This window comes from Myotis daubentonii, chromosome 21 (genome assembly GCF_963259705.1).
Source record: "Myotis daubentonii chromosome 21, mMyoDau2.1, whole genome shotgun sequence".
Taxonomy (NCBI): Eukaryota; Metazoa; Chordata; class Mammalia; order Chiroptera; family Vespertilionidae; genus Myotis; species Myotis daubentonii.
In genome coordinates this window covers 250,451-270,139 of record NC_081860.1, presented here as the reverse complement: position 1 = coordinate 270,139, position 19,689 = coordinate 250,451, and the positions used below count along the sequence as shown (strand labels likewise).

Genomic DNA, 19,689 nt, shown 5'->3' with positions numbered 1-19,689 from the left:
TGTCTGTGCGTATCTGTGTCTGTGTGTCTCTGTGTGTGTGTCTGTCTGTTGTGTGTGCCTGTGTGTGCCTGTGTGTGTGTCTGTGTGTATGTCTGTGTCTGTCTATGTGTCTGTGTGTGTCTATCTGTGCGTGTGTCTGTGTGTGTGTCTGTGTCTCTGTGTGTGTCTGTGTGCGCGTGTGTGTCTGTCTGTTGCGTGTGCCTGTGTGTGCCTGTGTGTGCCTGTGTGTCTCTGTGTGTGTGTCTGTCTGTGTGTCTCTGTATGTGTGTCTGTGTGTGTGTGTCTGTCTATGTGTCTGTCTGTCTGTGCCTGTGTCTGTGTGTGTCTGTGTCTGTCTGTGTGTCTCTTGCGGGTCTGGCTCGGATACCTGGACTCTTCCCAAACCCACGCTTTCACCTTGTTTGTCTTAGATCCTTTGGGGGGAAATCAAAACCACAAAACAAACAGAAGCCTCCCGGGGACAAGAAGGAACGCGGGCTGCAGGAAGGGCTTGACCTTCGTGGGCGGATGGGAGTCCGGGAGCTGCTTTTAATTTCATGGAACCGGGAGCTGAGGGAGGGCTCCCTGCGCGCGGGGCGGGGGTGGGGGGGTCGTGGGACAGGAAGCGGGGCAGCCCTGTTTCCGGTGGGAGCCCCGCGGAGCCCAGGACCCTCCTGTGACCCCTGGGGCCACGCGGGACTCACTGCCGGTCCCGCCGCTGCGGGAGGAACACCCCTCTCAGTCCGGCTCTCGACAGGCGAGAGAAACGGGGCGGACGCGCTGATGATAAAAGCGCCAAAAGCGGGGCGCTCCCCTCCCCCGGCCCCCACACGCAGCAGGCGCGGCGTCGCGCGGGGCCCACTCCCCGCACCACCACGCGGCGCGGCGACCACCCTCGTCCGCCCGCGTCTGGCTCCCCCGGGCCCTCCGCCCGGCCCCCCGCGCTGGGGGGTCAGTCCCCTTTCCGGACACCCCGGCGGCCACATGCCCTCCCGCCCCGCGCCCGCCACCTGCGGGGAACCAGGGGGGGGGGGCAGTGAGAACCGGGTCGCCCAGTGAGAACCCGAACGCCGAGCCGAGGCTCAGGGTCACCCCCGCCCCTGACCTCGTGCCCGCGCGGCCGCCGGAAGCCGCCAAGGGCAGCCCCAGGCCGTGGGCCGCGCGAGGCCCGTCAGGTCCGCGGCGCCCGTGACCTTCGCCGACACCGACGCCGTCGCAGGGACGGCGGCCTGAAGGCCCGGCCCCCTGACCCCCGCCCTCCCCGCCGGGCCTCACCGCCCCCTGGAGCCGCCTCGTCGCCACCGCCCGGAACATGGTCTCGGTTCGCGGTCGCCTCAGGCAGCCTCGGTCTCGAAGCGGCTGGACTCGCGCCCCGACCCGCAGCGCCTCTGCCCGTCACGGCAACGCTCGCGAGACGCGCGGACGAGAGCGGACGCTCGGGGCGAGGAGCACCAGCGGGGGCGGTTCCTGCCGCGTCATTGGGCGGCCGCGCAGCCAATAGGGCCGGCGGAGAGCGAAGGGGCGGGGCTTAGGAGTGGGGCCGACGCGAGGCGGCTCGGCCACGCCCCCGCGGTGATGACGACACGCCCCTGGCTCCCAGCCCTCGGGTGTCCCCGCCCCCTCGCTCCGATTGGTCACCGGAGCTACACCTGTCAGGTGCTGACCGCACCCTCCCGGCGCGGGAAATGCAGGAAAAGGCTGCAGAGGACGTTGCCGTCTGGGGGAGAACACACAATGCAATATATACAGATGATGTGCTGCGCGCAACTGGACACTTGCTGCCTCTATAATTTTCTAACCAACGGGACCCAGTAAATTCAATTCATTTATTTTTTTTAAATAATATATTTTTATTGATTTCAGAGAGGAAGGGAGAGGGTCAGAGAGAGAGACACATCAATGATGAGAGAGAATCATGAACCGGCTGCCTCCTGCACGCCCCCCACTGGGGTGATCGAGCCCACAACCCAGGCATGTGCCCCTGGCCGGAATCGAACCCGGGACCCTTCAGTCCGCAGACCAACGCTCTATCCACTGAGTCAAACCAGCTAGGGCCCAATAAATTCAATTAAAAAAAAAAAAAAAGAGGTGGCCCTCACCTGACTCCGGAGAAAACATCCAAGCAGACATATTCCTACTCTGAGAGGAGGGGTTCGCCGCAGGGGTGATATCTGAACCGGGTTCCGTGGCGAGGAAGTTGGTGGGCACAGACAGGGGAGGGTCGTGAGGGAAGGTGCAAGGACAGGGCAGGAGGAGGCAGAATGGCTGGGGACAGGGCTGCAGATGCGGCTGGAAGAGCAGACGGGGGGAGGTCTTGAATGGGGTGTAACTTGGGGCCCCACCCTAGCCCTCTCGTGTCTCGATTCTCCTGTCCCTGGGCAGACCCCCCGACTCCTGCCCACCTGCCCAAACCTCTGACCTCTGCGCCCACAAAACCACCTGCCTCCCCCACATCTCCTCAGACCCCCCCTGTCCACTTATTTTCTTTAAAATAAAATACATCAGCCCGGCCGGCGTGGCTCAGGGGTTGAGCGTCGACCTATGAACCAGGAGTTCAGGGTTCGATTCCCGGTCGGGGGCGCAGGCCCGGGTTGTGGGCTCGATCCCCAATGTGGGGCGTGCAGGAGGCAGCAGATCCGTGATTCTCCCGCACCACTGATATTTCTATCTCTCTCTCCCTCTCCCTTTTTCTCTGAAAGCAATAAAAACAAAACAAAATAAATACATCGTTTGAAAAAGCCAGTCATTTAACTGTCAATCCTTACAAAGGTCTTGCGCTGCGTCTCACGCACCAACCCCGACCCACCCTGCTGCAGGACTCCAGGGAGGAGGACTGCTGCTGCTCACCTTGGTTTAACGAGTTTTGCAACCTTCAGTTCTGTTTTCTATCGATCGGACTCAGACGGCCCGGAGTGTCTGGGTAAACATTTGGGGGGCAGCCGTCTGGTGATGCAGGAGGCCCAGAGATTTTTCTCAAAACTGCATTTGCACAGCAGACCCAATTCGTCGCTTAAAATTTGGGAGCTGGTGGAGGTTGGACCTGAATACTGTTTCTGGGTGGTCTCGCCCTCGGTTTCAAATGGGCCAGGTGGAAATGGGCCTATATTCTTCATAAAAATATTTTTTTTAAAAAAAATTGATTTCAGAGAGGAAGGGAGAGAGAGATAGAAACATCAATAATGAGAGAGGATCACAGATCAGCTGCCTCCTGCAGGCCCCACACAGGGGATCGGGCCCACAACCCGGGCCTGTGCCCTGACCGGGAATCGAACCCTGACCTCCTGGTTCCTAGGTCGACGCTCAATCACTGAGCTCTGCCAGCCGGGCGGGCCTGTACTCTTAAAACCTGCTTCGTAGTCTCAAGGCTCGTCTGTGTTCTCAAGAAGAAATCATTTTGCAACAACCTTCTGCCTTTCTAAACAGAGCACATGAAAATGGACCAACCTTCCTGGCAACGCCTGCCAACCACGGGGTTTCTTTCTTCGTGCTAAAAATACCGACGGAGGGTTTCAATAGGGCCAGTTTCCGATTCCCCTTTCAACTTGCCTTTTCCTTCCCAAGTGTTGTCATTTCTCTGTTTGAAAATCATGACCGTAAAACCTCTGAACATTGATGGGTTATGCAAACAGCTTCCCTTGGTATATTTTTAATAATCTCCACTCTTATTATTACCAGATGTTGAAATCCCCAATGATAACAGAATGACAAACTCTAAGGGTAAGATTATGTGAGCAGGAGAAATGCGATGTTTCTATTCTGAGATAACAGGTGTTGAGGCCTGGGTCTGTTTCAAGTTTTTTTTTTTTCTTCCCCCCACTTTTAGAGAAATTCTTTAATTTCACGGATCCTCTGTGTCTCTGTTGGTCAGAGTACTGAGAATGCCTTCCTCATAGGGGTTTGGTGACAAACGTGAGAGGTTATATGTTGTATTGGTTACCTATCGCTGCATAACAAATTACCCCCCAAACGTGTAGCCGCTTGGAACAACATTTATTTTTAAAAATATATATTTTATTGATTTTTTACAGAGAGGAAGGGAGAGGGATAGAGAATTAGAAACATCGATGAGAGAGACACATCGATCAGCTGCCAATGGGGATGTGCCTGCAACCAAAGTGCATGCCCTTGACCGGAATCGAACCTGGGACCTTTCAGTCCGCAGACGGACGCTCTATCCACTGAGCCACACCGGTTACGGCGGAACAACATCTATTATCTCACACAGCTCCTCTCCATGGCGGGCTCAGCCAGGTGGGTCTGGCTCAGAGCCTCTCACAAGCTGCAAAGTGCTGGCCAGAGCTGCCGTCTCTGGAGACGCCGGTGGGATGGAGGACGCGTGTCCCAGCTCACCCACGTGGCTGGTGGCAGGAGACTTCGGTTCCTCTCTACAGGGACCTCACCATACGGCTTCCCCCAAAGACTGTGATCAGAGACACCCACAGAGAGAGACAGGAGCTGCAGCCTTTTATACCCTAAGCTCAGTGGTGACGCACCATCCTGACTGCTACGTTCCGCTGGTCACACGAACCGGCTGCTGGTACCACGTGGTCGGGCGCTACCCACGGGTGAAAATGACAGAGGCAGGGAACATTCTAAGCCATCCTGGAGGCTGGGGGCCACCTCGGGATAGAGTAGACACAGTCCGTGCGCTTCAGGGGTTTCTGTTCTAGAAGCCCATAGTAGGCGCTCAAAAAATGTTCTCCATGGGCAGTAAAATCTTAGGTATTTCTCATAGCAATATTTTTATGACCTATCCCCTCAGACAAAGGAAACAAAGAAAGAAAAAGAAATGGGACTACATCTAACTAAAACCTTTTGCACAGCTAAGAAACCGTCAACAAAATGAAGAGACAACCTGCTGAGTGGAAGAAGATATTTGCCAATGACCCGTTCAGTAAGGGGTTAATATGCAACATTTAAAGAGAACTCATACAGCTCAGCCACCAACAGCAAACAATCCACGTAAAAGGACCCGAATAGACATTTGTCCAAAGAGGACATGCAAAGGACCAACAGACATATGAAAAGATGCTCAATAGCCCTGACCGGTGTGGCTCAGCGGATAGAGCGTCGGCCTGCGGACTGAAGGGCCCCGGGTTCGATTCCAGCCAGGAGCATGTGCCTTGGTTGCGGGCACATCCCCAGTAGGGGGTGTGCAGGAGGCAGCTGATCGATATTTCCAACTCTCTATCCCTCTCCCTTCCTCTCTGTGAAAAATCAATAAAATATATTTTTTAAAAACGTGGTGGGACATATATACATTGAAATACTACTAGGCCATAAAAAAGAATGAAAGTGTACCGTCTGTGACAACATGGATGAACCAAGAAGGTATGATGCTCAATGAAACAAGTCAGCCAGAGAAAGACAAATCCTCTATAATAAAAGGCTAATATGCAAATTGTCCTCTCAACTGGGAGTTCGACCGGGAGTTCGACCAGGGGGTGGGCCGGCCAGCCAACTGCCCCTGGCCCCGCCCCCCGGTCAGACTCCCCCCATCACCTACCCTCCGATCGCCCACCCCCAATCGGGGGTGGGGCCGACTGAACCCCACCTGTGCATGAATTCGTGCACCAGGCCTCTAGTACCATATAATTTCACATACATGTGGAATCTAAAGAAAAAATAAACAAAATTGAAACAGACTTACACAGAGAACAGACTGATGGTTGCCAGAGGGGAGGAGGAGGATTGGGGGTGAAAGAGGTGAAGAGATTGAGAAGTACGAATTGGCAGTTACACTGTAGTCCTGGGATGCAGAGTACAGCACAGGGGATACAGTCAGTAATACTGTAATCACCAGGTTTGGTGCCGGGCGGGTGTTGGAAATATCGGGGTGTGGGGACGTTTGTCTAACTTCTATGCTATTACACCTGAAACGACTACGCAATAATGTTGACTGTAAGCTGTAAGTTGAAAAATAACACTTTAAAACATAAAAAACATCTCACTGTTTAAAAAATATATGTTCCCTCCCCAGTGAAACAAACAAACAAAAAATCTTCATAAAAAAAAGACGCTGCTGCCCTGGCTGGCATGGCTCAGCGGATAGAGCGTCGGCCTGCGGACTGAAGGGTCCCGGGTTCGATTCTGGTCAAGGGCACAGGCTCGGGTTGCGGGCTCGATCCCCAGTGGGGGGCGTGCAGGAGGCAGCCGATCAAAGATTCTCTCTCATCATGGATGTTTCTCTCTCTCTCCCCCTCTCCCTTCCTCTCTGAAATCAATAAAAAAAATATTTTAAAAGAAGAAGAAGAGGACTCTGCTAATCAGAGATACAGACGCAATCCAAGGAATTCCCACTTGGGAAGGTAGGGAAACCCACCCTGACCTGACAATTACAAGTTGGAGCATTCTTTGCAATGTTTGGTTCAGAGGCTGAGAATTGGCATGAAGGATCTAGCTACAGCAACGGGCTGTGAGGAAAGTGTGCTAAGCCAATCGGCGGTGTCTGCGACCATGCAAAGGTGGTGATTTATTTCCCCCCAAAATCAGTTCAGGCCTTGGCTGCAGGGGCGGGCACTCTCACACACTCGGCTCTGAAGTCCCGGGCCCCTTTCCTCTCCGTGAAGCGACTGAGCTGGGACCTCTGTCTGTTTGCCGATGCCTCACCCACCGTCGATTCTGACGATGCTTCATGTCACGTACGTGCAACATCTAAGGTGCCCTTGAGCCTGCCCCCTTCTGGCACGCGCTCTGACCGTCACCTGGCGTGCCCCGCTCAGCGACGGCTCACCCTCCCGATACCGCACTTGTGTTAAACTATCCATGTTCCGGCTCTTGGGGGAGGCCTGTGTGATCGGTGGGACTGACGGCCGAGGGACTGGCCTACATTTTCAAACTAGCCTTGCGTCCCCCTGGCCTTCGTCAGGCTGCAGTGAAGCTGGAGGTTGACACATAAACACTGACGTCTTATCCTGAGCTTCATCAAACACGCCCGTCTCCGCCAACGGACAGACACGGACACCAGGACTTGCACGGAGCCCGGTGCCCCAGAGGCTCCGACCGAGGCCCCGCTGATGGCTGGCCTGCCCTCCAACGCCCTGACCGGCCTCAGCAGGCACGGAGGACGGAGTGATCCGGGAGCTCTTGGCTGAGAGGGGACTGATACCACCTCTGGCCTCACAGATTTAATGATGGACACGTGTCCCTATAGGCTGCTCCTCCATGAGAAAGGGTGGGGGTGGTGTCGCCTTAGTGCCTAGAAAAGGGATTTCAGGTGGATGTCCAGGATTTCAGGTGGATGTCCACGAAACTGTCTCCCGGCCGGCGTGGCTCAGTGATTGATCATCGACCTATGAACCAGGAGGTCATGGTTCATTCCTGGTCAAGGGCACATGCCCGGGTTGCGGGCTCCATCCCCAGTGTGGGGCGTGCAGGAGGCAGCCGATCCGTGATTCTCTCTCATTGATGTTTCAATCTTTCTCTCTCCCTCTCTCTCCCTTCCTCTCTGAAATCAATAAAAATATTTTTTAATTTTTTTAAGAAAAGAATGATATGGCCACTTGGCCCCCAGGCATCTCCACACGGAACCCCACGCACCGCGAGACAGCGACGAGGGTGCTGGGGCCAGGCGGACGCTCCAGAGCCCCCCACGGTCCCCACATTTCGGGCTCATTCCTGCGTCCAGGGGCCTGCTGCTTGGTGCTTCCTTCTCATTTCCAAGACTCCACCCCAGCGGTTCCCAATCTTCAGACCAAGATGAAGTTCTCAGCATTTTGCAGCCAAATGAGAAAAGTCAGGATGATGTCATGAGCTTTGTCACTGAGCCTAATGGGAAAGGACTCGCTATTCTGAAACTGGGTTTTTTGTTCTTTTCTTTTCTTTTTTTTATTGATGTCAGAGAGGAAGGGAGAGAGAGAGAGAGAGAAACATCCATGATGAGAGAGAATCATTGATTGGCTGCCTCCTGCACGCCCCCTACTGAGGACCGAGCCTGCAACCCGGGCCTATGCCCTTGGCTGGAATCGAACCCGGGACCCTTTAGTCTGCAGGCCGACGCTCTATCCACTGAGCCAAACCAGCCAGGGCGGAAGCTGGTTTTCTTTATGTTTTTGGTGTTTTTTCCCATGTCTCCGTGGCATCATGGAGTCGTGGTGGTCCCCTGGGATGTCCCTGTTGCTTTTCTATTGGTTCTTGAATTCCTAAAGTCTGAGAATCACAGTCACACAAGCCACCTCACTCTGGAGGCCTCCCCTGTTTATGCAGGGCTCACTCTGCCTTTCATTAAAACAAATATACCAGCCCTGACAGGTTCGGCTCAGTGGGTAGAGCGTCGGCCTGCGGACTGAAGGGTCCCGGGTTCGATTCCGGTCAAGGGCATGGACCTTGGTTGTGGGCACATGCCCAGTAGGGGGCGTGCAGGAGTCAGCTGATCGATGTTTCTCTCTCATCGATGTTTCTAACTATCCCTCTCCCTCCCTCTCTGTAAAAAATCAATAAAATATATTTTTAAAAATGAAATAAAACAAAAATATCAGTTTGTTTTCCCTGTAAAGTCAGAGTATAGTCACAACAATTGGTAAATTAAGAAAACTTGCAAAGAAGAAAATAGAAAACTGCTCTAATCCCACTTCTCAGAGAAAATAAACTTAGAGAGATGGCCTTCTCTTCCATTTTTTGAAATTTATAATTTAAGTTTTTAACAAAAATGGAGTTATTTTGGATAAGCTGTCTGATTAAATGGAACCCTGTCTAGTTCATGGGGAAATCTTCTCTGTGCTTGATTGTCTGAGCCTCACCCGTTGCCTTCTGTGGGGCCTGAGCTTGCCTGGGTCTGAGCCAAGGGTGTCATGTTCAGCCAGTACTGGATGAGCCTACCAGCCTTTTAAAAAAATATGTGTTTATTGATTTCAGAGAGGAAGGGAGAGGGAGAGAGAGAGAAACATCCATGATGAGAGAGAATCATGGATCGGCTGCCTCCTGCACGCACTCCACTAGGGATCGAGCCCATAACCGGGGCCTGTGCCCTGACCGGGAATCGAACCGTGACCTCCTGGTTCATAGGTCAAGACTCACCAGTCAAGCCTGCCAGCATTTATTTTTTAAAATATATTTTATTGACTTTTTACAGAGAGGAAGGGAGAGGGATAGGGAGTTAGAAACATCGATGAGAGAGAAACATCCATCAGCTGCCTCCTGCACGCCCCCTACTGGGGATGTGCCCACAACCAAGGTACATGCCCTTGACCGGAATCGAACCTGGGACCCTTGAGTCCGCAGGCCAACGCTCTATCCCCTGAGCCAAACTAGTTAGGGCTTTTTTAAAAATATTTTTTAAAATTGACTTTAGAGAGGAAAGGAGAGAGAGATAGAAACATCAATGATGAGACAGAATCACTGATCGGCTGCCTCCTGCACACCCCCTTACTGGGGATCGAGCCCACCACCCAGGCCTGTGCCCTTGGCTGGAATCGAACCTGGGACCCTTCAGTCCGCAGGCCGACGCTCTATCCACGGAGCCGCACCGGCCAGGGCAAGCCTGCCAGCCTCTAATGTCTTCTCTGCCTCTCTGTTTGCGGGGTGGGCACCAGGACTCAACGAAGTGAGATCCCTGCTCCGACAGCACGAGCAGCGCTACTATTTTGTTCCGAAGGCCTTTAGTAGCGTAAGGCCTGCCTAAAGTGGCTATAAATAATTTACACTGCCCATAACTCAAGCCGACCCAAATAGCCCTCATCACGGTGATGCGGCAAAATCCGGTACAAGCTGCTTTTCTGCTGCCTCCAAACCCATTACACGTTCTGAGCAGATGAAACCCCGGCCGGATTCCCTCCCGAGTCGGATCAAGGCCCCTCGGCCGCGAGTCACGCTGATCACAATCTGTGCCCGATTAGACATCGGATAATCCCGCCGGGCAAGCGCTGACAACCCAGGTTCTGTTGTCTCCCTCATTACCTATTTTCGGAATCTGCCGTTAGCGATCGCCCCCAGAAGATGGTTCTTTTGGGAGATTGTTGCCGGATGGGCTTTCGCTAGAGCCAGGCGCTGGAGTGATTTATGATCCCACTTTGTTTCAAGGTGACAAATGGACCAAACAGGACACGCGTTGGTTGGTCCTCCTTACGAAGAACGTCCTCCTAAACCTTTCGGAGATTCTGACCATAACCTTACGAAGAGACACCTCCCATTTGAGGATCTAGGATGAGAAAGGAAAGCATCTTTGATCGATCACGGGGCTGTAACCCGCCCCAAAGTCTGCACACCCTCAACCCACAACAGTCCACACACTTGTGCAGATGGGGGAGCTGCCAGACTGCTCAAGCGCCACTCCCAGGCCAGGCCAGCTGGCCGGCCTCCGCCTGCTGGAAAGACAGGAAAAATGAAAGTTTCCCAGAAGCTACCAGGCACAGCTCCTTCCCATGGCCCCTCCTCTGCCAAGATCTAGGCTCGGTGGGTGATCCTGGCAGCTCCCTCCAGCGTGGGATTTAAAAAGAAACAGAGGCACATATATTAGTGGCCTGGTGCACAAAATTCATGCAGCGGGGGGGAGGGGGTCCCTCAGCCCGGCCTGCACCCTCTCCAATCTGGGATCCCTCCCACAATCCGGGACTGCTGGCTCCTAACTGCTCACCTGCCTGCCTGCCCGCCTGATTGCCCCTAACCACTCTGCCTGCGGGCCTGATTGCCCCCAACTTTCCCCCTTCTAGCCTGCTCACCCCCAACTGCCCCCCCTGCAGACCTGATCGCCCCTAACCGCCTCTGCCTCAGCCCCGCCACCATGGCTTTGTCCGGAAGGAAGTCTGGAAGGTCTCCTGGCCTAATTAGCATATTACCCTTTTATTAGTATAGATTTCAGAGAGGAAGGGAGAGGGAGAGAGAGAGACAGAAACATCAATGATGAGGGAGAATCATCGATAGGCTCACTCCTCCACGCCCCTCACTGGGAATCGAGCCCGCAACCTGGGCAGGTGCCCTGACCAGGAATTGAACTGTGATCTCCTGGTTGACACACAACCACTGAGCCACGCCGGCCGGGAAAAGGCTCCCATATCTTAAAGGGGGGGGGGGTTCATTTTGTCACCCTTGTATAAGGACCCTATTGATCTCCCACGTACAGAAGTGCTGCAGACGGTGGGTTTCTTAACGGAATGGTTTGGCGTGTGTCTACTATAAGGAAAGTGAGAAGCAAGTCAGTAAGGCATTCCCCTCTGGAGAGACTCGAGCAGCACATGTTCATCGCAGCCTCATGGGCTAGTGGGTGTGAGTCTCAATCCCACCCCTTAGGAGCTGGATTCACTTGCGAAGGTGATTGGCTCATTTCTGGGATGCTCAGGGGCAGGGCCAGCTTTGTGGGCAGGCAGCCTGTGCTTTAAACGAGACCATCTGTGCCCGGCCGGTGTGGCTCAGTGGTTGAGCATCGACCTATGAACCAGGAGGTCACAGTTCGATTCCCGGTCAGGGCACAGGCCTGGGGTTGTGGGCTCGATCCCCAGTGGGGGGCGTGCAGGAGGCAGCTGGTTGATGATTCTTTCTCATCATTGATGTTTCTCTCTCTCTCCCTCTCCCTTCCTCTCTGACATCAATAAAAAATATATTAAAAATAAATAAATTACACTGTCCGTAATGGCCCAGCCCAGGGCAAGTGGTCAGTGCACATGTGGCCCCGGAAGGAGGGAGAGGGTCCCAGCAGTGCACTGGGACCCATTTGCTCAAAGGCGTTGCGGGGGGAGGCAGGCAAGAGTGTCATGGAGAGAGCAGGGGCTTGGCTACCAGGAGGCCTGGAGGCTGACCCTGATGTGCCAACTTTCTTCCTCTTCCCAGGCCTCAGCTGCGGCTCTGAAACATGGAACCTCCCCGCCCCCCCAACACACACCCACGTCAAAGCCTCCGGCAGGTGATGGTGTGAATCCCAGGCCCTTCATGGCCTGTTTAACAGGACATCTCACTGCCTCTGGAGGAAAGCGGAGGCCTGTGGGCGGGAGGTGGGAGGAGGCTGGAGGCAGGAGCCAGAGCGGGAAGAGCCCTGGTCTGGGCAGGAGACCTGGCCTCCAGTAACATCACTGTCTGTCGTTTCCATGCTGGGACAGGTCACTGGGCCCCTTGCCTCTCTGGCACTCGGGGTGAGGATCAATGCAGCCGCTTCCTTTGGGGGTGGGCCTTGTGCCCTTGGAGGGATCCCTGTGTGTCCTGGGAGCAAGGGGGTGCGAGGGCTCCATAAGCAGCTCTGCAGGCAGAGAGCCTGGGTCAAACCCACTAGCTGTGCAACCTCTGACAATTTCCTTAACTGCAAGCCTCAGTTACCCCATCTGTGAAATAGGGACAATTTTTAAAAATTGTTTTCATAGAGGAAGGAAGAGGGAGAGGGAGAGAGAGAGGGAGAGAGAGAGGGAGAAAGAGAGAGGGAGAGAGAAAGAGAGAGGGAGAGAGAGAGAGAGAGATCAATGAGAGAGAATCATGGACCGGCTGCCTCCTGCACGCCTCCTACTAGGGATGGAGCCCCAACCCGGGCCTGTGCCCTGCCCGGAACCGAACCCTGACCTCCTGGTTCATAAGTTGAGGCTCAGCCACCGAAATATCGGTAATTTTAACAACAGTAGCTCCTTCCTAGGATTGTTGAGGGTAAGGACAACCATGTGTGTCCAGCGTGTCCGACGTTAGGCTGCTGATGCTCAGTTAGGCCCCCCGTTCCTCCCACACACGCGATTCTGGGAAAAACAGGAGACAAAACATCTGGGTGCAGGGGAAGGTCTCTGGGTGGGGAACAACTGGAAGGTGCGCCTGTGTGTGCCTGCGCAGTGCGAGCCCACGGGAGCTTCCTGGGCGCCAGCACCCGGCCCCTGGCACCGCCCCGGCCCCGCGCACCCCACACAGAGGCTCCCAACACGGAGACACAGCCACGATGAAATCCATCAGAGTTAACACGGATCGCGCGCTTCCTGGGCGCCAGGGGTTGTCCTAAGCCTCGTCCGGAGACGGATTTAATCCTCACAGCCGTAGGGGTAGCTAGTCATCTTCCACCCATTTTACAGATGGGAGACTGAGGGGCAGAAAAGCAACATTAGACGCCTGCGGTCACCGTCGTCCGCGCAGCCAACGCACAGACGCCCGCCCCTGGCTCAACCCCTCTGTTCGTCTGTTTTACAGACAAATCCATTCAGACGCCGCGTTCTTCCCACCCCGACCTGCAGCGACACAGTCGGGAGAGCGCCAATGGCCAGAGGCGCCAGGAGCGGCCTGTTGGCACCGAGGGGACGCGATGCGGAGAAATGGACCCGCGAGGACACAGAGGCGTCCCGAGGCGAGGGCGGTGGTCAGAAGCCGGGAGCGACCACTGGCCTCCCACACCGACCCCCCACCCCCGGCGGGAGGCCCCCGCACAGCGCAGGCGGGTGGGCGCTCGGGGCGCAGAGGTGCTGGGCGCAGAGGCCTGGCCGGCTCCCGCCGCGCTTTCCCCCGCGTCCTCGGCTGCAGCCATTCCGGGCGCGCAGCCCAGAGCCTGAGGCCAAACAGCCCGGGTTCCAGCAGGAGGGCCGGGGCCCAGGGGCCTGCGGAGACCTGGGCGGGTCCGCGATCCGGCGGAGACCGCGCCCAGCCCCGCGCGCACCGGCTCCTCTGCACCCCGCGCACCCCGCTCACGGGCCAGCCACTGCCGCCGCCACGCCACGGGCCGGTCTCCGCACCGTTTCCACCCAAACCCACGGCGATTTCTCTGAAAGAGATAAACGCCCATTTCCCAGCCGCGATCGTGTCTTGATTATTTGCTTTCAAGTTGGGCTGTGAAATGGAACGTTAAGAGTTTACAGAAATCGTTAATTCTGGAGGCGGGAAACTCCTCCGACCCAGCCTGGTTTCCAGACTGAGCGGGGTACCGAGGGGAGTGCGGGGCGAAGGATGGGGGGTGGGGATCGGAGTTAAAATACACCCCCTCCGCCCACATGTGCGGGTCCAGGCTCGAGTCCGGATCCCGGAGCTCCTCGTGGATTCTGCGCCGCCGCGCTCCCCACCCGGGACTCCGAGAACTTTTCTGGGCGCAGGGCGGGGCGTCTGAGAACAGTTTACCCGAACCGAACCAAGGTCCCTGGCCACTCCCTCCAGCCGGGACCCCGAGAACAAAGGCGCAGGGAGGAGAGAGGTGGCCGCTGGATGGTGATGGTCCGGTCCAAACAGACCCTCCCTCCCCAGCTCTGATCCCCAAAGAATGAATTTTAAATTTTAAATAATTACGAACGGGAGCCTTTAAAAGCATTTCAATACCCTCCACTCCCCGGTCGGTATCCACCTCCGTGCTCGGGCGGAGCCGTGGGGGCCGCGGGACACGGGCGCGCGGGGACCGGGGGTCGGTCCAGCCCAGACGCCCGGCCGCAGCCCGGGGGCTCCCGGCCCATTTCGGGGAGGGGGCTGCGCCCCATTGTTCACTCCGGCCAATCAGGGTGGCCCCTCTCCCTGCAGCCAATCCCGCGTCGCCCCCGCCTCCCACCCACCCGGCGCGCCCGCCCACCGGCTGCGGGTCCCCATCGCCTCCCCCCCGCACCCCGGTCCTGCGGAGGCTGGTGACGCCGCAGGTCCCGCCCCGCCCGGCCCGGCGACGGCGTGCTGACGTCATGCTGCGTGCGGGCCGGTGTGGTCGGTCCTGCGAGTCCGCGGGGCCCGAGTTAGTTCGCCAAGAGCCGGCGGGGCGCGCGACCCTGGTCCTCCGCCCGGCGCGCACGGGGCGCCCGCCGCCGCCGCCGCCCGGATGGTGGACCTCCTGCTGCGGTGTCCGGCGCCGGGTGCGATGGGGGATCCGGCCAAGAGTGAGTGTCCCCGGGGCGCGGGCGTGGGCGGTGCGCGCTGTCCCTGCGGCAGGAGGATGCGCTGCCGGCGGGTTCCACAAGTGGCTCGTGCTTGACAGGACCCGGGGCGACCGAGAGCAAAACGCACGCCTTTCCCCCCCCCCCCCCCCGCAGCGCGACCTCCCGCTGGGATCCGGCAGCTTTAATTCATCGTTATGAGCCCTTCCTCCGGCTCGCGGGCCGGCCTCGGGCTGCGGGACCTGCTGTGTCCATTCGGGGGGACTCGGGGCTGTGGGTTCCGGTGCGCTCGCTGATCGCGGGGACTGGCGGGTGCGGACTGTTCCTCTGGCCTCCGCACGGCGTCCTTGAGGGCGCGGGAGCCCGGGCTGAAGCCGGTGCGCGGCGGGGCTGCCGTGGGAGGGGCCGGGTCCCGCTCCTGTGGACGCGGTGGGTCCTCAGAGCCCAAGGGCCCAGTTACTGTCTCCGCACCCACGACCTCCTTAGCTTGTGGCTGCAACGCACATCGATAAAACTACGGTCCGAATGGATGTTCTTTTAAATTTTGGGGTGAGGGGCGGAGGCAAAACGCCTTTACAAATTCCGTTTTTGTTTTTGAGTTTCCAATCGCCCGGAACCCGTAGGAAGTCCGCTTCCTTGCCCGAGAGCCCGCGGGCCGGGCGGGCGCCCCGGGTCGCGGCGGAACTGCATGCAGCCGGGCCTGACTGCTGTCCTCCCCGCAGAGAAGCCAGGCACCGCCACGTGCGTGGGCTGCGGGAGCCAGATCCACGACCCGTTCATCCTGCGCGTGTCCCCCGACCTGGAGTGGCACGCCGCCTGCCTCAAGTGCGCCGAGTGCAGCCAGTACCTGGACGAGACGTGCACGTGCTTCGTGAGAGACGGGAAGACCTACTGCAAGCGCGACTACGCCAGGTGAGGCCCCGGCGACCCCTCCCGGCGGGCGCGGGCCGCGGCCCCGCGCTGACCGCCCGCCCCGTGCCCGCCCGCAGGCTCTTCGGCGTCAAGTGCGCCCAGTGCCGCGTGGGCTTCAGCAGCAGCGACCTGGTGATGCGCGCGCGGGACAGCGTCTACCACATCGAGTGCTTCCGCTGCTCCGTGTGCAGCCGCCAGCTGCTGCCGGGCGACGAGTTCTCGCTGCGGGAACACGAGCTGCTGTGCCGGGCCGACCACGGGCTCCTGCTGGAGCGCGCGGGGGCCGGCAGCCCGCGGAGCCCCGGCCCGCTCCCCGCGCGGGGCCTGCATCTGCCAGGTGAGCGCATCCGCGCGCGAGGCCGTGCGCAGGGCTGGCGGCTGGGGCGGAAAGTGGTCATTCGTGTGTTTCTGTGTCTGCGGGCCGGTGCGTGCGCGCGTGCGGGGAAACCGTCTGTCTGCGGGTCTCCGGGAGCCAGGGCGGTGTGGTGTGTGCGTGCGTGCGGGGTGGACTGCGGAGAATTGTGTCCTCCGTGACCAGGACACAGGGACGCGGCTCCAGGAGCTGGAGCAGGGGTGACAGCTGCCGGGGGTGGAGGAGGAGCGCGGGCCTGGCTCAGGCGGCTCCGAGGCCCAACCGCCAAGGAAGAGGGGTGTCCGTGTCGTGTTTTGAGGCCTTGTTTGAGGAACAATTTAGCCAAATGCTCACCGGCGGGGAGGGCGGGGCATGCTCCCGCGGGGGACGCTGTGGGTCCTGCGGGGCTGAGAGGGCGATCCGGGTCCGTGTGCCGGGCGGGGGGCCGCAGACCCGAGCGCCATTCCTGACCCCCGCGGTGCCCTGAGGCCTGGCAATGCCCCCCTAGCACCACCCCCGCCTCTGGCCCGCCGCTTCTTCCCCTAAAGAACGAGCAAACCCGGCTGGGCCGGCTGCTTGTAAATATTTATCCAGAACCCCTGGCGGGGTGGCGGGGTTACACCGAATCAGTGCGCAGGAATTCGGGGCGTGCGGCCCCGTGGCGACGCGCGAGTGAGGGAGGAGGAAGCCGCTTCCGGGAACCGCGCGCTCGGATCTCCCTTTTGTTTGTCGCGGAGCCGCGGGAATCGGGGCCTGTTTTCCCGGGTGGAGAGAAGGCGAGGCCGGGCGAGGGCCAGGCTGGCAGCCGCTGGGCCGGGAACCCTGGCGCCCTGAGGGAGGAGCAGTACCCAGGCCGGTGTGCACAGTCTGGGCCGAGTGACCCCCCTGAAAGAGAGGGTAGGGCTGGAGGGGCCTGAGGCGCGGAAGGTGAGCCCCCAGATTCAAGCAGCGAGGCGCTGGGAGTCCTCCCGCTCCAGAGGCCGTGGGCGCCTCCTTCCTCTGCCTCCGAAACATGGGCTTTTCCCGGAGGCGATTTCGTCTCCTGTTCAGGTCTCACCGGCCTCCTGGGTCCAGTAAGTGCAGGAGGCGCGGTTGGGGGCAGCCCCTCCCGCACTCGGGCAGGTCGCTGCGCGCGGAGGGACGGGGGCTCGGGAAGGGGCGACCGTGCGCACCGCCCTCCGAGTGGGGCGAAGAGAGAGAAAGGGGAGGCGAACGGCACAACGAAATCAACGAATAAAAGAGAAACGAAGTCCGGGGGGAGGGCCCGACGGGGCGGGGGCGGGCGGCGGCTGCGGGGCGCATCGGGGGCGGGGGCCCTCGCTCACCGCGGCCTTTGCCCCCCGCGCGCCGGGTGCGAGCAGAGCCCGGGTCCGGCCGGCAGCCCGCGCTGCGCCCGCACGCGCACAAGCCCGCAGAGAAGACAACCCGCGTGCGGACGGTGCTGAACGAGAAGCAGCTGCACACGCTGCGGACCTGCTACGCCGCCAACCCGCGGCCCGACGCGCTCATGAAGGAGCAGCTGGTGGAGATGACCGGCCTGAGCCCGCGGGTCATCCGCGTCTGGTTCCAGAACAAGCGCTGCAAGGACAAGAAGAAGTCGCTGCTCATGAAGCAGCTGCAGCAGCAGCAGCTCGGCGACAAGACGGTGAGGCCGGGCCCGGCGGCGGGAGGGCCGGGCGAGCGAGCGGAGCGGCGAGGGGCCCGCGTCCTGCGCCCTCCTCCTGGGAGACGGGCGAGTGGGCCTGTGCCTGTGCTTGGGCCTTCAGAGTAAGGCTTTCCTGGGGTTCTGGGCTCCCTAATTATTGCATCTGAGCTGGGGTCTCCGTGCCCCAAAGGCAGATCTGAGTCGGGGTTCCTGGAGCCCAAGTCTGGCCGGTCGTGTCCTGCGTTCCTGGCGAGGAAGGGGACTCAGGCCTGGGGTTCCCTGGCCCCGGGGCTCCCAGCCCTGAGGCGAGGCCAGGCCGTGGCGGCGGGTTTGCGGCCCCAGGGTGGTCTCTCTGGGGAAGGAGGGCTCACCCCGGTGCGGTCACCTCAGGCCGCCAATCGCGCGCCAGCGCCCCGGGCCCCGTCTCCAAGGTGGAGGGAAACGCGCGTGAGCGAGACCTGACACCCTCTACTTGTCCCCAAGAGCCTGCAAGGACTGACCGGGACGCCGCTGGTGGCGGGCAGCCCCATCCGCCACGAGAGCGCCTTGCAGGGCAGCGCGGTCGAGGTGCAGACCTACCAGCCGCCGTGGAAAACGCTCAGCGAGTTCGCGCTGCAGAGTGACCTGGACCAGCCCGCCTTCCAGCAGCTGGTGAGGCCTCTGAGGCGGGGATTTGGCCGTTTAGCCAGGGAGGGGGACCAGCAGGGGGGTGGGGGGGGTCGGTGTTGGGGGGAGGGGTAATTCGCTCTAAACCGGGTCTCCCTGGATTAAGGTGCGCGTAGCAGAGGGATTAGCCAGCGCCTGGGGAACCCGGCCGAGTGTCTGCAGGGCTCGCTCCCGGCCAGGGGCGCGTCCCCAGGGGGCATCCGACTCAGAGCCCCGACCAGACGCGCCTTCACGCTCCTCCCTGCGGCCTGCAGGTCTCCTTCTCCGAGTCTGGCTCCCTGGGCAACTCCTCCGGCAGCGACGTGACCTCCCTGTCCTCGCAGCTCCCCGACACGCCCAACAGCATGGTGCCGAGCCCCGTGGAGACGTGAGGGCCCGGCCGCGGACCGGACCGCGCATGCTCCCTGCATGACTCGCCAGCGCTCAGCTCAGCCCAGCGCCCCCGCCGCCGTCACTGTCATTATTGTTATTTAAAGAGAAGCTTCGGAGAGAGGCGACCGGAGGGCCGCGAGCCCAGGGCGCACCGGCTTCCCGGGCCGGAGAGCCCCGCTCCGAGGACCTGCGTGTTCTCGGAACCAGACTTGGGGGTTGCCCAGCGTCAGCCCTGCCCTGTCCTCTCCCCGCGGCTGCGGGGGGACCCGAGGGGCTCCGACGGGGAGAGGCCGGAAGAGGCCGCGAGGAGCGGACCTCGGCCCCCCAAAGCGCATGGCCGCGGGGAAAACAGAATCGGGACTTACCTTGAACGCGTTTAAATTATCCGTCGACGGAGGACAGAGCGTGTGAGCCTTTGCCTAACAGAACGTAAGTTATTGTTATTTATTGTAAGAACCGTCCGTTCGTAGTGGGACGACTATTTTCATCTTAATAAAAAAAAAATAACCGGACGCGAGCTGCTCCCGTGTGCCGGGCGCCGCGGGGTCGGGGCCTCGCCCAGTCCTCGCGCCTCGTGCGCCGCCGCCCCGCGTGTCCGCTCCCGACCGGCCGGGCGGGGACTGGGCGCCGCGCGGGGCGGGGCTGCGGCCGGTGGGGTCCGGGTGCGCGGGGCGGGGCTGCGGCCGGTCGGGTCGGGGTGCGCGGGCGCGCGGCGGGAGGGGCGGCCCCGTGTGCGCGCGGGGAGCCGCGGCTCGGGCGGCCGGCGTGGGGCGGACTCGGGCCTGGGGTCCCCGTCGCCCCTCGTGGGCCGGCGCCCCGGGCCCTCCCGCCGGCCTGGGCCCCCGGGGCCAGGCGCTGCGGGTCCCGCCGGTGATTAGTTCCCGTCTAGACGAGGCCGGGCGCTCGGCGGCCCCTTATCTGCGCCGGCATCACCTGCAAGCGATACAGCGCGGGAGCCGGGGCCTCGAGCCCCCCAGAACCAGTCTGGCGTGTCCTCGGTTTATTTTCTTTCCAGGCCCGAATGCCGGGGCGGG

The 19,689-nt window shown here is 59.8% G+C and overlaps 2 protein-coding genes across 2 annotated transcripts in view; one reads left to right on the top strand and one right to left on the bottom strand.

Annotated features, from left to right (window-relative positions):
• Positions 1–1,423, bottom strand: part of ETFA (electron transfer flavoprotein subunit alpha) — a 37,994-nt gene extending 36,571 nt beyond the window's left edge. Inside the window, exon 1 of the mRNA XM_059678397.1 lies at positions 1,255–1,423. Coding sequence (XP_059534380.1) covers positions 1,255–1,293 — 39 coding nt within the window. The 5' untranslated portion in view covers positions 1,294–1,423. The remainder of the gene's footprint in view (positions 1–1,254) is intronic.
• Positions 1,424–14,504: 13,081 nt separating this feature from the next.
• Positions 14,505–19,306, top strand: ISL2 (ISL LIM homeobox 2). The gene is made up of 6 exons (XM_059678443.1): positions 14,505–14,711; positions 15,431–15,620; positions 15,698–15,957; positions 17,334–17,617; positions 18,101–18,268; positions 18,538–19,306. The coding sequence occupies exons 1-6, from the start codon at positions 14,654–14,656 to the stop codon at positions 18,652–18,654; spliced, it is 1,077 nt and encodes a 358-aa protein (XP_059534426.1). The 5' UTR covers positions 14,505–14,653; the 3' UTR covers positions 18,655–19,306.
• The last annotated feature ends 383 nt before the right edge of the window (positions 19,307–19,689 follow it).

Excerpts from the sequence above, each read along its gene's own strand:
- ISL2 (XM_059678443.1), top strand. The coding sequence starts at position 14,654 with ATGGTGGACCTCCTGCTGCGGTGTCCGGCGCCGGGTGCGATGGGGGAT. Across the intron at positions 15,621-15,697 it reads TGCAAGCGCGACTACGCCAG|GCTCTTCGGCGTCAAGTGCG; the intron begins GTGAGGCCCCGG and ends GCCCGCCCGCAG. Across the intron at positions 18,269-18,537 it reads AGCCCGCCTTCCAGCAGCTG|GTCTCCTTCTCCGAGTCTGG; the intron begins GTGAGGCCTCTG and ends TGCGGCCTGCAG.